The sequence below is a fragment of the Condylura cristata genome, unplaced genomic scaffold, assembly GCF_000260355.1.
Source record: "Condylura cristata isolate star-nosed mole 26May11 unplaced genomic scaffold, ConCri1.0 scaffold00029, whole genome shotgun sequence".
NCBI lineage: Eukaryota > Metazoa > Chordata > Mammalia > Eulipotyphla > Talpidae > Condylura > Condylura cristata.
In genome coordinates this window covers 19377146-19395122 of record NW_004567130.1, presented here as the reverse complement: position 1 = coordinate 19395122, position 17977 = coordinate 19377146, and the positions used below count along the sequence as shown (strand labels likewise).

The following is a 17977-nucleotide window of genomic DNA, read 5'->3' as shown; positions in this document are numbered from 1 at the left end:
TGGAGTTGTATTAATGATGTTAAATGCTGACTTTTTGGGTCAGCTGAGGTCAAGCCAGGAGAAATATTAGCATATTTTGCTCACAATGTCCTTAAATGCCTGCTTTATCCCAGGCATTTCCAGAGGGCTCCCTCATGGGATCAAGTAATTACACAGTAATTCTGGGGAGTTTCTGGGCAATATTCTCTCTCACTAACACAGGAAAACTTTGCGAGAGAATGGGAGAGTTGAAAAAGACCTCTACACAACTCTTTTGAGCCTTCTCACGTAGTTCCTGCACTGAAATGAAGTCTGTCAGTCGGTGCAATGACCCTGTTGCCTACAACCACTGCTTACCCATCACTCACTTTTCAAGGCACGGGCCTTAAATGTTTTCATGGACTGCGTTGAGGAATTAAAACTACAATTCTCTCATATTTTGGGATAACTGAATACTACATTTAAAAAATAACCACAAGCAAAATAAAAGTTTGGGTTATCTATAAATGCAAGACAATTCCAAATTGGTAACACTTACTGCGTGTTTGTAAACATCTGCTTGCTTATATTTCCCATCACAGACTTCTTGAAGACTGGAAGTCTGCGTGGCTGACTCATTCAATCAGCAAATATTTATCAAGTGCCAGCTACGTGTCAGCTTCCTACTAGGCACTGAGGGCATTGCAAGAGACGCTCAGAGAGTTGAGAGCTGAGACAGCAATGGATGTTGATCTAGTTCTATTACCCATGAGATAGAGTAATGTCATGGAACTGTGGAGATGGTTTGATGAGAGGAGGGAGTAAAATCAGAGAGGCCAGGGAAGGCCTTCCTGACAGAGAGATGCCAGGGCTGCAATCGGGAAGGGGAGCAGTTTACTTCATTGCGGGGGGAGGGATGGCCGAGCAACTCAAGCATGTGCAAAAATCCTGGGCTGAAGGGAACGCATCTCTTTCAAGCAGCAGCAAGAAATCAACTAGCTGAAATCCACTATGCACAGAAGACCTGGGGAATCAGCAGGGAGTGGGTCGTCAGGATGGCTATGAAAGAGCAATGTGGCCACGTGAGGATCTGACCGTTATTCTAAAGAAATGGAAGCCACACAGTAAACAGGGGCGGTCTGAAAGGCTTCTGAGGTGCGATCACTGCAGGGCACCGTCCAGAAAGGCAAGAGGCGGCTCAGAAAGAACAGCCAGTCTGCCCTCAGAGGAGCACAGCGCGACGGCGGGGGTCACCCTGGGTGACAGCTGCAAGCAGAGGGGGAGACATCATCTTGCGTGGCCGCAGTCTGAGAGAACGTCTCGCACGGAGCAGGCACACAGTGGCTGTTTGTTAAATGAATGCAGTAAGGTGTGAGATTCTGCACTTGTAAAATAGAGCTCTTAAACACTCCCGGGACACACAACTGCGCCACCGTCGCTGTCCCTAGCAGTTACCACAGCAGATGACTGAAAGGCTTAAATAGGATCCACTCGATGGGCTTATGCAATCTCTTGAAAATATTAAACAAAAGTGAACAATGTTGTAAAACACTGATGCAAGTAAATATTAAAAAAAAAAGGAAAAGGAAAGGGAATCATGGGGAAAGTCATGGAATTAAAAAGCACTATTCTGCACTGGGCCCTCAAAGCACTATTCTCCATGGCCATAACGGCAGGAAGGATACTGGTCACGGTTGACCTGCCTGGGTCCTATCGTATCCTAACTGATTTCCCCAAATAGAAGGCCACCAACTAACTTACCGCACCAGCAAGCAGCTCAGAATTCAACTGGGAAGCCCATCGATCAGTAAGATATTGTTTTCTTCATTCATTATGAGTGTTCCCATCAACCATTCTAATGAATATACAGAATTACTGTTGTATGGGAAATAAAGCTTGTTCCTCTTTTTCAAAATTTCTCACCTTTTTCTAGTATAAAATGAAATGGTTTAAGGGCCTCAAAAATAACATAAAAGGGAGTCTCTTTAATACATTCCAATGAATAGAAAATACCATAAATTAGATAAAAAATGTGCACTGCAAAGCAATCCCAGTTTGGGCACTTCTCATTTTATATGTCAGTAAAAAGTCAACTACAGATGAGGTTTGGAGATACAAGCACAACGAGGTGTCCACTGTGGAATGAATATTCGGTGACTCATCGAACCTGCTCAAGCTCAATACAGTTATCAGCACCGTCAAGGTGAGTGCTCCATCTCTTGGCTTATTTTAACGCTCCTCTTCTGTCCAGTTTCATCCTCCTGACATGTTTGAGCTTACTCTGCTGCGCTTTACATCTTTCACCTTTACTCACGGGCACAGAATCCAAGTGTTTCTTTGTTGACCTCAACTTTCCATTCCAGTCTTAATTCTTAGTTCAGATCATGAACATTTTTCTTTAACTAAGTCTGCATAAGAGAAGCATTCTGACCACCAACTTACTGTCTACCAGTATAAAGGGAAATGATGTGTCATAAAGGGCGGGTGAAAAGAAGAAAGAAGAGATGATATGACTGTATATAAATAAGCACTACACCTGTGCTATTAGTTTTTGATCCTGGAAAATCCTCAGTGCCATCACTGATACTCAGGAAGGGAAGGCTTGGGTTATCCCACTTTCATTCTGGAGATGTTTCGATTACAGGCTTCACTGTGCCTGTACTTTAAATGGTCAATGTCCCTGTTCGGTTTGTATGTGATATGGTTATTTTAAACAAAAGTTGTACGAATAAGACTAGGGATAGTTTTGAAAGGTGTAACAGTTTGACACATGTAAGGCTGAAGTTTACATGTGTAAACTTCAGCATTTGAACATTCATTATCTCGCATTAACGATACATGCAACAGATCTCAGATTAGTAGTTAATTTTAGCTTATTTTGAAAATGGAAATTGAAAGGGTCAAAGCAGTTACGCCTCTTGTTCAAACCATTCTGCCTAGTCACCAGTAAAGTACTGTCATTTAGGGTTCCCAGCTCAGAAATAACTATTCTCTCCAGGATATCACAACAGTGTATTAAGCCAGTTCATAACTGTGATGTAGAAGGGTTACAACTCTAAGATTTACATATATTCTAATAATTTGACAAATCTGTTTTAGATCATGTTCAAGTAACAAGGGCCACTAAAGTTTGCATTATTTTACAAGCAAATGCCAAAGCAAATTTGAAACAATAACATCGGAAGCTGAAATAAAACAGAATGCAGAAAATTAGGCTTTTGAGGTAAAGACGCATAGTAGCTCACCAATAAATTCTTGCTAAAAATAAATATTATAGTACTTAAAGGCTAAGGAATATGAAATACAATGTTTACATGGAAAGTCCTAATCACACAAAGATCTAATGGATATTAAACTTTTAGTATGACAAATTATATCACTCACTTATCTGTAGTTACTGACATTTAGTTAATACATTTGAAAAACTATGTTAAGAAAGAGGCAAAATTAATCCATGGTAAATGGAAGCCTGTATAGCTCTTTTGTGCAAATGTATAAACTGGAACCTGTTCCATGTTGTGGTCTGAGCAAGAATGTGCAGCACGCAAAATTCTGTCCAGCTGGCTCAGACCAACTGTCCTTACGTATGCACAGCCCTGTATGTGTGTGGTGACTCACATAAAAAAGAAAAAAAAAGTAAACTATAGCATAGGAAACCAAGAATGTACAATATGTAAGAATTTAGAGTTGGCACAATAAAGTATTATGACGCTCACTTAAGAGAATGCAAAAACTGCAGCTGACGAGCGGGCCCATCAGAGAAGGCTAAAGAGTACGTGAGCATTCTGTCCAAACAATTTCCAGAGAAACTTTTCTATGTCAATAACAAGTCGAACAAAGGACAATCAAGTAGAAAGTGTTCTGAAGAAAAGTTCCCCATAAATTTTGGATATTTGACACATTAAGGCACTCAGGCAACTTCTAGGAAAAAATAACTTAATTGCTACATTCAAGAACAGCAAATGCTTAATATGATAACATTAGGAACCAAATGCAGCATTCATCATAGCCAGAAACTATTTCAAACTTTTTTTTTCTGAAAAATTTAATATAAAATCTTAATTTTTGCACATCCACACAGACACACACCTATTCTTCATCTGATTCACTGGGGGTTTTATAGCAAAGGCTTCACCCTTAGATCTCTCTGTAAATGGAACTGAACTTAGATCTCTCTATCAGTGAGCGAAGTGATGATTATAGAAGTTTTCCCAACACTGTCTCCAAAACCTAGAGACCACAGGGAGAAACTCTGTGTTGGTTTCTAAAAGCAGATGCCGGCAAGCGTCAAACACACATTCTGCCAATGAAGCCCTCAAGTCCCACGGCAAGACAAGCCCATGGAGGGAGGACGAACACCTGCCGGGCTCCTGGGCACGTGCTCAGGAAAATGGCGCCAGCTACGCGACTTCTGAGAAACGGGCAAGAGCCGCCTATGGGCGCGGGGCGGGGCGCTACGACAGACACTCTGGCGGGTGCCCTGGCCTCACTGTCTTCACTACGAAGCTCCTGCGTCTGCAATGCAGTAGATGTGTGAATCTGCAGTCAAGAGTAGTAAATACAGGTGCAGTTTAAAACGCTTTCATTTGTAACAGCTCATATTTAATCGATGAGAGGGGGCCAAGCACAATTACAGTGATGCAAAGGGCCGTGTGCTTTATCCCACCAAAATAAAATATGGCAGCGTCTGCAATTTCCGTTCATCTGCTCTCTGATAACAGAACCGTTTGATGTTCAAATGGGTTTTGGACTGGTGCAGAAAAGTGACGGCCTTCAATTTCACCATAGATAATGCTACTTATAAACACCTCAAGGACCTTATGTTGGCCTATGACCACCATGCATTAGCCATGCAAACATGCTTTCGTGCAACATAGCAGCACACAACACAGTGCAAAAATGGCAAAGAAAACCAAGCGATGGCCATGCCAGTATTTTTTCAAGGGTCTCCTTACCAAATAGTGAAATCCTATGCCTGACAAGAACTCCAAGTTTGCAGAATAGGCTGAAGACAAAGAAAAACAAAAGAGAAAAGGGAAAGGGGGAGGGAAGGTAGAAAAGACAGGGAGAAATTAAAATAAAATTAAACAAAAAGAAGAAAAAAAGAAAAATAAACAGCTGATCTATGAGCCAGAAAAGCAACATGATGTCACGCGGAAAGAATCAATTCTCTGAGCAGAACGTGGAGTAAAGATATTAAAGAAAGAGTCTTGAGTGCATCTCTTTAACAAACATGGTTAAAAAGCACATATTATAAGTAAAGGAACAAAAAAAAAAAACTTGAAGGCAAAGCTAATTAATATAAAAGCAATCTATATGAATTCCACAAAAGTATAACTACTGAAAACCAGGAGGAAAGTTGGATGTGATGTGCTCGAATGCACCACTGACCTTGAATGGATTTACGTTTTGTTATTGTTATGGGCATGACTTAACAACAGAAGCTTGTTGCTTTGGGAAGAAAATATTACAGCACGTGAACTTTCCGTCTTCCCAGCCCTGACCAACCCCTTCCACGTATACCAAAATATCCGAAGAATTTGAACACAGCGAAGTAGGAGCCATATTTGAGCGAGTAAAAATCGTTCACAGAAAAACGTGGTAGTGTGGTCACTTAGAGAGATCTTAATGCTAACGCATGGGTTAAGCATTCTCTTAACGCCTTCACCATGAGTCGCTGGGTCTTTGTGACCTTCCTGGTGATCCGGACATCACCTCCCTGGTGATCCTGGGAGACCCCAAATGCTGGGGCAGTCAGGGGCCTGGACTCAGCAGAGAAGACTGCTGTGCGCTAGCTCTCAGCTCTGACCCCAGGACCTGGGCCAGGCCTACTAGGCCGTCTGTCACCAGGCCTCAGTCTGGGCTTCTTGTAGTCCCTCTTCCCCAGAACACCCTCTACTCCCCTCTCAGCTCCACTCCCTACTAGCTATCCCTCGGGAGTCAGCTCAGAACGTGCTTACTGTCTAACAGCCCGCACCCCATCATATCCACAATCCAGGCTGACAGAGATTCTGTCCGTGGCAATTTGCAAATCTCAACCAGGACACTTAACTTCACATATTACTGCCAGTATATTTTATACATATCTCTACATCTTCTGAACTCTCAGAGAATACTGGTTCTGCTTAGCCAGAACTTCCCAAAGTTCTAACTTGGAAGGTCCATCTGTATACACCACCGATCCTCAGCGGGACTTTCCCAGTAACACTCACGGCTAGATGCAGGCTGCCCCGGCCTCCCTAGCCAAGAGGCCCCATGTCCAGCTGTGTGCTGGGGTCCACAGGATGGTGGAAACAGACTACAGCATGGGATAAATGAAGGTGACGACTCACGGCAGGACAGGAGAAAGGAGCCACACCACACTTGCGATGATGTGCTCGCTTGGGGCCATATCTTACTTCAGAAAAAATGTGGACTCATTTACTAGTGAAAACAGTATTTCCCAGAAAACATTCATCCACAAATTCCTAAATGAATTTGAATTCTCGGGCAATCTCTTTTCATGCAATACGTTTCTAAAACAATGTTCTTTTCAAGTAGGCATCACATGTAAGATTGACACTGGACATATGAGCCGCTTTTCGTTGAACAAAAAAGACAAGTAACGAGCAAGCCTCCTCCAGGAGCCCTGTCCACTGAGTTTTACGCATGCAAGTTCAACAAAGAGCTGTCTCCATCCAGAGGGTGATTACATCTTAGAATTGTACATATGTTGGATCCCTGTCTTTTAATCATTTTAACTGGTGTCTTTTACCTCTTCCTGATACTCTCCAATATTTCAGGTGGAACATTCTGAGATGATATTAATTTACTATGCTAGGACTATGCGTTCACCCAATGAATCCTGACCTAGGAGATTTTGCTGGCATGGGAAACAGAAAGGCTCTGCACCCCGTTCCATTGCACCATACTTAAGGTCAGAGAACATCTGAGAAGAAGGACTTCTCACGGCATCAGCTGCATCCTAATCTGAGTTGCTCCTAATTAGTCAGGAATGAACCGCTAGAGAGACCCAGGCATGCATAGGAACCTAAGTCCTCAGTGAAGAAAAATGATAAGTCCTCCCCTCCTGTGCCAGTCAGCAGCAGGGACACTTTCCCGACAGACTCTAAGCTGGATGACCCTCAACTGTGGCCTATAGATTTTCTAGACAGAGCTTCTGTTACGCTGTTCCCCTTTTCTAAATCTCATCACAAATCACAAGAATTAATGTTGCATCTATACTTCCTCACTGCCTTGTAATCTTGCTTTTCACCGCACTGCTCTACTGCACTCTCCCTTGAAGTTCTCAAACCCCCTCGGCAACAAATCTAGTAACTTCCTTTCCAGCCGCTGCCCCGGGGAGGTCTTCACAGGACTAGCCATCACTGACTACTTAGGGCTGCAAAACTGACACCATTGTACCAGAAAATCTTCTCCTTCCTCTCTCACCACTCTCTTCCCCAAAAACCCCCTTCTGAAAGCACACCGAATGCAGTAATTTCATAAGTGTTGGTATCCAGGCCGTTGGCTTCTATTTCTCCTCTCCTGTAGCTTCATCTACCAATACTCTCAGAGCTTCATGTGTTTCATGGGTACAGGTAATCCCCCCACCAATCATTTCTTGACCTCTTACCAATACCAAACATTTATTTCTCAACTTTCTGCTCAGTATCTCCAGCTGAATGACCGGCTCGTGCATTACTTAAATACTTAAATGAACACCCGAGCAAATGCAATCTCTTCTCAGAACTGATTCTTCTGAAATTTCATGATTTTTCTGGAGACATCATTAATAGCCCAACCACTTGGCTTTGAGCCCCAGGACTCTTGCCAAGAGGTGACTTTCCTCCACATTTCCCTCCACTCCCCTTCTCTCCTTACATCTCCTCTAGGTTCCCAGAATTTAACAGTTGTCTCCTCAGCCACTCAGTCAACACATTAAATTGCGAGCTCTAAATGAGAGCATCTAGTGGGCACTACTACTAAGTCCACCCAAGTTAGGGACCTGTGTTTTGTGCATGTGTGTTTACCCTCCAACCTAGCTCAGCATCCTGCCCATGGCAGGCATTCAGAAATACCTGCCGAAGGAAGCATGGTGGCACCACCTGTCTGAGGCATCACTACTGGCCCAACAGCCCTGTCTGCCGCAGGCAGAGACCCAGAGACCTCCGAGCACCTGTATGGTGTCCAGCAACCTTCTTCTCATCAACCTTCTTTTCATCAACCCCCTTTTGGCTGCCACACTTCTACTCATTCTTCTATTTAAAAAGCTGCTAAGGCCTCTCAGTGCTAACGAGGAAGTTAAAAAGAAACTTAAAAATATATTTAAAGAAACATTTTGACAGTAGATGTCAATTAGAAATCCTATAATGAATCTACACAATTTCCACTCCCAGAAACTGCCAGCTCCTCACTTGATTTCCACTATCTGCATCTAAATCGAATCCCGTTTAAATATCTGACCTACACAGACTTTACACTGAAGGTAATGAGCTCCACAAAGCTCTAGCACAGCCAATCCCTTTACTTTGAATCCCAGAGCACGGTTCCGGCTTTCTCCTTTCAGAACTACATTTATAACAATGTAATTAGGTCCTGCCAGTACATTCCTGGAGGGTAGAGAATGTATCTTACTCATCTTTACAGCATGATAATACTGGCTTTAGACACTACAGGTGTTCTAAACATAATACTTCGAGGTATTTCTAGGGTCATAAAGTGTCTAGATGTCTAATGGAAACAGCTGTCTTAATTGTGGAGAGGTCAACTTAGATCCGTATACCTGCAGTCGCCTGTAAACAAATTGCAACTATTATTTGCAATGTTCCTCACTTGCATTAAGGTATGTTTGTCAATCAGTGTAGCGAGACCTATTTTTGGCAATGTTATCTTACTTTTTGAATATTTTCTTCACCGAGATAATATTTAACTGAAGTGGTAAGGAACCAGACATGGCAAACAAATGATTTAGTTGGTTTTGGCTAGTGAGTGATGCCGGTGGTTTTAGAACATTTTTTTATCAATGTAAAAAATTTTTTTTTCACTAAAAAACCTCAAAGGACTTCAAATAGTAAGAATAAATTCTGAAAGTCAGTACTCACAGGAAACAGCAATTAAAATGAAATGCAGTACCTACCCGCATTTTCCTATACATGCAAAATTTATTTTTGTTAAATGCCAGTACTACTTGACTATATATTTTAAGTGGTCATTTCCTAAGCTATTATACACTTGTATCCATTATTTTAATGCCTGAACAACATTCTGTGTGCACATGTGCCGTAGCTTAATTATCTATCATTCTTTAGTTAATTTTTTGTCCCTGAAGTTAAATTCTTCTTGTATTTGGCTAAACACTAAAGCAGGTGTTGGATATGGGACTTGTATTAGGATGGGTGTCATCCCCGTGTGTTGGCATATGTTAACTGGCATATGTTCCCTTTTTCAAAGTGCTAAGGAGAGAAATAAAATTTAGTAACCCCCTTTCCAGGAGGGGGAGAAAAAGAGATGAAATTGTTAAAAAACATTCTGGAACTGTGTGACAAAGAAATGTAGCTGAGGCCCCAAATACATCAGCTACGGCTAGTAGAGAACAGTGATGTTCATCTGGTTTCTTCCATAAGGGATACGGTCTAGGAAGGAGAACGGATTCCCTTTGTGGTCGGAAGAGAATTTTCAGAATAGGTGCCAGCTGGAGGGAGATAGCCCCAGACAACAGGGAGCAGGGGAAAGACCAACATTTGCATGCGTGTCTTTGTAGTTTTCCTATATTCTCTGCTTGCATTTTCTCTTGATTTGTGTAACTGAGTGACATGCAAACTAACAGCACCTGCTGGGAACAAAGCTTCTGTGGTGGAAGGTCTGTGAAGACCCAGGGACAGGAGACGCCCTGGTGGACATGCCCATGCTGCTGTCTCGTCTAGCCCCTCCTCCACGGGCCACTGGACCATGAGGTGGGCGAGGGCACATCTGACAGGTGGCCATGCCGAAGTGAGGGGGGGGCATCTCTTGGGCGGTAGCCTTCATTTTCCCTTCTGGAGACACAACTTGTAGAAACGAGGTATGTCCCAGTCAATTCTCAGCCTCGCAGGAAGGTGGTTATTTGAAGAAGGCTGAGGGCACTTTTAATGCTGCTGCAACCCTACAGCCCATGACAGGTTACTTACTGTTAGTAGAACAAACAATACACCTGAGCAAAGAAAGGAACACACGATTCCCTGTAACGCCCTATTCCCAAGGCTACACAACGCAAGGGTTTTATTTCCTCTTTGCTGCCTGGGGACAGTCTGTATTCGGTCTCGTTTCATTCTGTCCAGCAGGTTGATACTCTCCTTTCATCCAGGGTATCAAGTTAAACCCGACATAGGCTGGATTTTCTTTATAGGTCACCTACTTCTATACAAAAATGTTTTCAGCTATACTCTAAACACAGACACCTACGCAATGTTTAATACAGATGTCACTTGCTGAATATTCAGTTCTCATTACACTAAGTTCTACAGAACTTTGAGGAATCTCACTTGAAACCTCTAGCAAAATCATGATGACTTACTTGAAGAATGTCGTTAATATGCTACCTTGAGCAGTGTGAGGACAAATCATCAAAAGAATCTAGGGTGCTGTCTCAGCTCTTTTATTCCTTCTTTTCAGGATTACATTCAGCAGCCAGAAATAAGAACTCAACATCGAAAACGCAAGCAGTGACCTGCCCTCACGGCGCCTGAGTCCCAAGGGCAGGGCCACGGTGAGTGGCCATCCAAAGCACCAAGGTGTCCTTTCTCAAATACAAAACTCAACTCAAACAGCCATTATTGCTCGTGGCTAGTTACCTGGTCACCATTTCTTTCTCTTTGTTTGATGCGTGTCCCCCAGAACAGAGAGGTCTGCTGGCTGCAGATAAGAAGTACAGGCGATGGTTTTTGAAATATTGATCGATTAGAGGAAGGACCACCTGAAAGAAAGGGAAAGGAAACATTTCTGCTAGTGGAATGTGCGGGGGAGGCCGAGTCGGAGCTCTGGGCAGCCAGAGCGCTGCACACGACCTGTCCGTGCCCACAGTGCGCACATCCATCCCCGACAGCACACCCCAGTAGGTGCCTTCAGCCTGTCGTGCTGTCTGGCCCTTGAGCACATGCGCACAGGCAAGGTGCACTCACGGGGCCCACCCACTCCTCAATAGCTGAAGCACTGTCCTGCTTTCTCAGCACGGAGTCGCCTCAGCAACATCACTGGGTAGTTCAGTGCCCAACAGGTTCACGCTCATCAGTGACCACAATGTGTGGAGTCTCTGCCCTGTCTGAGGAGGGGCTGGCACGCTGGCACAGCTCTTGGCCGACTTCTACTCTGTACGGTGGGCGCCATCGTCCCCGCCTCTCAGGTGCTGAATGGCGGTGTGCCAGGTGAGTGACTGACCCAAGGTCGCAAAGCCACTTCCCACCTGGCCCTAAAGCAGTCTTCTCCTCCGGCCTCTCAAAGCCCATCTCCCACTCTGTGCTGATCCCACTGGCCTTCGCTCACTTCCTCCTCCTCACTCTGTCCATTCCGACTGAGGCTTGTCATTCCCTGTGTCTGAAAGGTTCTTCCCAGTCCTTGTAGCTTCTCCTCGCCACTGTTCCTCATGTAGCTTTGGGGCACTTTATCAGATAAGCCTTAATGGACCTCAGATAGAAGCCCTGTGTCTCTGCTCTTAGAACATCATTTTCATTTTTATTAAATGTATAAACACATGAAATGCATGTTCTATACTTATATTTAGAATACAAACATACATATATACATATACATATATATATGTATATATATATGCATATATATACATATATACACACACACACACACACACATGCCACCATTATCCTCTTCTGGCCTCTTTGATAATTACTTGCCAATGAAATCACAAGGACCAAGCAATAAGAAATGTATTTTAAATGCATAATTACAGACCATCAGTTCAGCCTTTTTGATAACTGGCTAGATCAAGGTGGATTACATCTTAGTAGAAAAGATAAGAAGCAATGTACTGATTAGGACAAAGTTCAGAGGATGGATAAGGATTTTATACTTATACTGAGTCAAATAAAAAGACACATCTCGGCCCTCCCTGGTGGCGCAGTGGGGTTAAAGCACAGCACTGAGAAGCTTAAGCCACTTCCGCATGAGTTCGATCCCTGCTTGCCCTGGAGGAGATCCGCATGGCAAGGCAGACCTCTCCTGACCCGCCCGCTGCTCCCCTCAGCAGTGTGCTTCGCAGATCTGCCTGTTCTGTACCCCACTCTGTCTCTGGTGAATCCTCTCACCCTCCGCATCTCTGGCCTGTACCCCAGTTCTGTACAAATAAATAAATAAATCTTTTAAAAAAAAGAAAAAAAAAGACACATCTCCCTTACAGGAATGACTACAATTCTGAAAACATAATAGAAACCAAGTATCAATCAAAATAACATGCAATTTTGCAAACAGTCTTTTTTCATGGCAAGTACTCTGAAAGAGGATGGAAGAAATCATCAGGTCTTTGGGTTTATTGCAATATATTATAAAAAAAAAATAACCTCCCAAATCCATCCTGTCTTTATGGCAATGACTTCCTGGAGAGCAGTCTAATGCACATAGAAAACAGTGAGTGATGCAATGCACCCACTATGATGCTTTGCAATTCTTTGTCTTCGACTCTTATGGACTAAAATGAGTTAGGAATACCCCAGGCATAGAACAAATTCTTGATAAGCACTCACTAAATGAAATAACAATAATAACAGGCTATACTTTCTATACTAGAATAATTCATCCTCTGAATCTTATTTTCATATGTAAAATAAGTAGGACTAAGTCCCCACGATAAAGATTCTCTATCAATGACTATATAGTGTTCCCACTTATAAACTAACTAGTGGTTATCCTTTTTCTGAAAGAAATGTTCGTCAGCACGTTTTAAATCATAAAAGTGCACATATGTTAAAAAGTAGATATTTTTTCTTCTACCTTACATGATAAAGCCAGGAAAAGAAAACTCTGAATCAGATGTCTTATAAAAGGAAATCATTTGAAAAGTTTGGTAAGGATAGCAAAATGTGTTAAAAGATGATCCAGGGCGTATGTGGGGAACGAACTTATCCTATGTGATTCATGCAGTTATTTTCATGCACAGACTATTTACTTAGAGAAGAATTCACATTTGTAAACAAGTACATTTTAGAAAGAGGCAAAGGTCTAAAGAGTGGATTTTGTCAACAAACACTGAAGCAAAACAAAATGGATTGTATACTGTACTTTAGCAAAGAACTTGATTTCTTGCTCATAAGGGAAATGTTCTCCTTTGCTTCTGCTGCCACCATCTGTAGATAGGAAGAGTTTATAGGTAATAATGCACTTTAAACATTACAGGACAGTCACACAAAGTACAAAGTCAAAAATGCATGGTGATTCTGTTATCACATAAACTGAAGATAAAAAGCCAATGAAAAATGTAAAGGTTAATTTGGGCAGTATAAAAATACCCAAATCCAAGTATTTGTTAACAAGCCTTTTGTGGGCAGGCCATACACATGGTCCCAGGGTTATGAATATATGCAAATAAATTATATAGCTGTGAGGACGTTTGTGTGTAGGAAGGAATAGGAAAATAGTAAAAATCCCACTTCTTTCAATAATAACTCAATAGTGTGAGAAAACCTCATAAACATAATTGGCTAGATTTAACAGTGACTTTGAATAAGTCAATGAGTTCTTATATGACTGCAATGGAAAACTTCCAGTATCAACAGACCAACTGAAAAATTGCCCAAAACCTGCTGCAGCTCAGATGAGAGAGAGAAAACCGTAACTGTAATGGTAGGTTGAAAGTGAACATTTTGTTAAAAATAAAAATTGTGGTTAATTTTCATAACCAAAAGCAAACATACCAAAATTTCCCCAAGGTTTAGGAAATATTTCAAGGTTAAGAATTGTCTGGCCTGACCTGAGGTTTAATTCACCGATGTGGAGAAGGATGAAAAGATGGCAGACCTGAGAGGAGACTTAGGATTTGTTCGGAATCTAGGTTGAAAGCAAGGGGTTCTTTTTGAGCGGATGCACCACCCGGCCAGGTGAAGAGACGGCCATTGTTTTTAGCAGGACAGTGGAGTCTTGTGCAAGGCACAGTCTCGAATAAGAGTGTGTCCCTGAGAAAGCGACCCTCAAAGCCATCACAGAAATCTGGGGAATCCATAAAGTTTTTGTTCTGTTTTGTGTAATGCAGAGGAATTGATTTCATAAGGAAAGATTTAACTGTATGTTGCATTCTGATGTCCTTCAAATGTATCTTTCCAAGGGAAAACCAGTGCCAACAAACATGAGCAAATGCTCATCTTTTTTTTAATTCTCAGAACTCACCTGGCCCTGCAGACATGTCTGCTTGTTGGCTTTTAGATCCCAGTGAGTTCTAAATGGGCAATGTAACAGACCCCAAATAGCCCAGCAGTCTGTTCTAGTCTGCCCCTTGATGCTGAAAACAGTAAAAATAAAAACAACCGAGCTGTAGCAGAAGGACTGTAATACCTACCGAACTCCAGTATGTACTGATGGGCTTCATCCACGAAGCGAATGAGCTGCTGAAGGAAACTATAGGCGAACCGTTTTTCAATGGAAGGTGTATCCAACTCCAGGTCCTTGAATCCTCTAAAGCAGCAACAATGAAATAAGAAAATCAAGTTCTACAAAGACTATTGTAGAAACAGGTAAAACTTTATTTGTAGATACATATATAAATTTTGAATGCCATCTAAGTATTCTTGTAACTCAAGACAAAAATGATGTTTATGGGCCTCCCTGGTGGCACAGCAGGTTAGAGCACAGCACTGAGATGCTAAAGCCACTTCAGCATGAGTTCGATCCCCACCCAGAGGTGACCCACTTGGTGCTGCAGACCTCTCCTGGCCCGCCTGCTGCTCCCCTCAGCAGTGGGCTTCATCGGTTGACCTATTCTGCTCCCCACTGTCTCTGGTGAAGCTTCTCCCCGCCCCTGCACCTCTGGCCTCTACCCCAGTTCTGTATGCACAAATAAGTAAATCTTTAAAAAAAAGAAATATTTTGGGTCTAATGCAGACTAGAAGTTTCTCTTCTACTAAGCAACAAAATGATGCCTTTGGCACAAACGTCATTTTGCATAGGGCCTTTACCTAAATGGTGGATGGGAGCTTCACAAAGGCAGAAAATGAGTGCAGGTGGCCAAGAGCTAAGGACATTAATGTTTCTGCACTGTGTGTTTTGGACACACTCATTAAGCGCATTTTCAGCACTAAAATTTATGGAGCTGTTCACATGCTCCGTCTAATGAGAGGAATGCAACAGGTGCGCGTTTACCTGGATACGGCATAGCCATTGATCTGCAGGAACTTGAGAATGTCCTGAGCTTTTTCTCTGTCCTTGGCTTTCTCTTTGGCAGTCAGCGTATCGTAGGGAACCAGCAGAGGGTGGTTGCCCCCTCCTAAGAGAATGTCAAGACAAGAACACAACAGAGAAATGATACATTAACCTGAAACCAGCCCAGCCAACGAAGAGCAGGGATCTGCTGAAGAACTTCCTGACTGTCTACACGTAGCATGCACAGAACTACGTGATGCCTTCACGTTCCAAATCATTAAGGAAAACTGTTCCAAGGATGACTATGCAGCTGTGCTCTCTGAGGCTGAAGAAGGCAGATATGCACTAAAATAGGCTCTCGTGTCCCTAGGGCCCAGTTCCAAAAACATGCCTCATTTTCTGCCCTACAGAGAGGAGAGGAGGAAATCTATATTTGCGTCCCAAGACAGAGTTAATTCACAGTCACATATTTCTACATGCACAGAGCTCATACTTAACTTGCTTCATTAAAAGGTGGTCTTGGCCCTCCCTGGTGGCACAGCGGGTTAAAGCACAGCACTGAGAAGCTAAAGCCACTTCCGCATGAGTTCAATTCCCGCCTGCCCGGAGGTGACCACAGGGTGCGGCAGACCTCTCCTGACCCGCCCGCTGCTCCCCTCAGCAGTGTACTTCCTCGATCTGCCTGTTCTGCTCCCCACTCTGTCTCTGGTGAAGCTTCTCACCCTCTGCATCTCTGGCCTGTACCCCAGTTCTGTATAAATAAATAAATCTTAAAAAAAAAAAAGGTGGTTATCTCTTAAATCTCTAATAACATGCATATTTGACTGACTAAAAACTGCAAAAGTATTTTTCCAGCATGCCTTTTCTTCTGAGAAATACAAAAGGCTATGTTTCCTTGATATTTAAAAGCTACATAACTATTTAAATTTTAGAAACTAATAAGAAAAACATTTTAATAAGTTTGATAAAGAAATTTGATAAAATTCTTTATCAAAATTATAACAATTTCAAAAATGTATATACTTACAGGTCTAAAGATACGGCATAAGGAATATTTTAAGGATGAAAAAACTGCACAGTTTACTCCACAGGAAAAATGTATCAAACGGACGGGGAATGTGTTTTGTGTGGGATGCTGTCATTCCTTGACGTAAACTGCTAAGAGAGCACCCCAAAAAACAATTGAAAATGAGTATTTCAATTTGCTGACAAAACACCAGCGCCTGCTGTGGTTCAGTCATGAGACTGTAAAACAAACCCAAACGCTGCATCTGCCCACGCAAAGAGGAACAAAGAAAAGGTAGCAGAGCAGCGGACGCCGGTTTTTCTGGAAACTTGCTTTCACCGGGTCCCACTGGCAGAAATGCAACCGTGCGCGGAGGACTCTCACCGCGAGGGGGAACTCTAAAACCGCCAATGCGGAGCCAGAGGCTGCCGAGTGAGGGAGGCCTCCCTGGGTGTTTCCTGGCGCGGCTGTATGCATGGAGATCAGCCGCATCCACAAAAAAGCTGTCCGAGGAGAAAGCTCACAGACTCTGCTGAACAGCGCGAAGGGTGCAGGCTGCATCCCCGAGTGCGCTGAGGGCAATCTGACTTCCCTCATAACCAAAGGTGGAATTTAACAGGCTTCTTTGGTCAAAAACCATAAACCAAATGTGCAAGCAACCGGCGGCCGGCGCCTACTCTGAGTCCACACTGCATGGAGTCCTTTATTCCTGCAGCACTGCACTTAGTCTAGCAGCTTCATTTTAGTCCACAGCGATCTGGGGGCAGCGACTAATGGATACTTCTGGGCGGAAGAAGGGCTGGGAGCTGGGGAGGAGAAGGGGTGCAGGAGGGGGAGGGGAGCGAGCAGGGGTGAAGAGAGGCAGGGGAAAGAGATCAGGGCTCCATTCCAGTCTGTCTGTAAGAATCTGGGAACAGCCCTCCCTGGTGGCCAGCAGACTGGAGGCAGCATTGCCAGCTGCTTCAGCCGCCTCAGAGTTCCATCCCCGCCCTGTGGTCACCTCAGGGCACAGCAGGCCCCTCCTGTCTCCCGGCTGCCCCCTCAGCAGTGGACTCACTGACCTGGGTCCTCTGCTCCCCGCTCTGGCTCTGGGGAGGCCTCTCACCCCCGCACCTCTGGCCTGTCCCCCAGTTCTGTATGATAAATATTTTTAAAGGACTCCTTTATTTGTGCCACATATTTGCATAGTAAAACTAGCTTTTTGATGAGAATATTTAGCAATATTACCTTTAGATTCAAGTTCCATTTTCTTCTTCTTTGCCCATATATTATGGTAGTTTTCAGCCATCATTTCTGCCATCGCCTTCAAACAAAATATTTAGCAATTCAGCTCGGTCACAATGAGCATAAATCAGGATAACTGTGCGCCAACTACCTACCAAAAGAGCTTCCCCTGAGCAGACCCCTGTGTTGGTGCTAAAAAGCACATGAAAGATAGCCAAACACACTGTCTCCTTTGAAACCAAACTCTAGGGAATTCCACATCGGTGGAAGGCTGCAGGGTGAGCAGCGAGCTCTGCTAGACGGCCAGCACACGGCTCACGTTTAAGATGTTTTCTGAATTTAACGACGAGGCCAAAACAAGCCACGGACTGAGCGAAGAGAAAACATTCACTTGCCAGCTCTCATTTCAGTTCGTGGAGGCTTAAGCGACCACAGCCATCTCGTCAACACTGCGAGCAAACATCGGGAGCT

The 17977-nt window shown here is 43.3% G+C and overlaps 1 protein-coding gene across 1 annotated transcript in view; it reads right to left on the bottom strand.

Moving 5' to 3' along the window:
• RYR2 (ryanodine receptor 2 (cardiac)) overlaps positions 1 to 17977 on the bottom strand; it is a 385785-nt gene that overhangs the window by 102970 nt on the left and 264838 nt on the right. The window contains exons 60-65 of the mRNA XM_012730855.1: positions 17510 to 17585; positions 15277 to 15400; positions 14477 to 14592; positions 13207 to 13271; positions 10770 to 10891; positions 4914 to 4963 (exon numbers count right to left, since the gene is read on the bottom strand). Of these exons, the coding sequence (XP_012586309.1) occupies positions 4914 to 4963; positions 10770 to 10891; positions 13207 to 13271; positions 14477 to 14592; positions 15277 to 15400; positions 17510 to 17585 (553 nt within the window). The remainder of the gene's footprint in view (positions 1 to 4913; positions 4964 to 10769; positions 10892 to 13206; positions 13272 to 14476; positions 14593 to 15276; positions 15401 to 17509; positions 17586 to 17977) is intronic.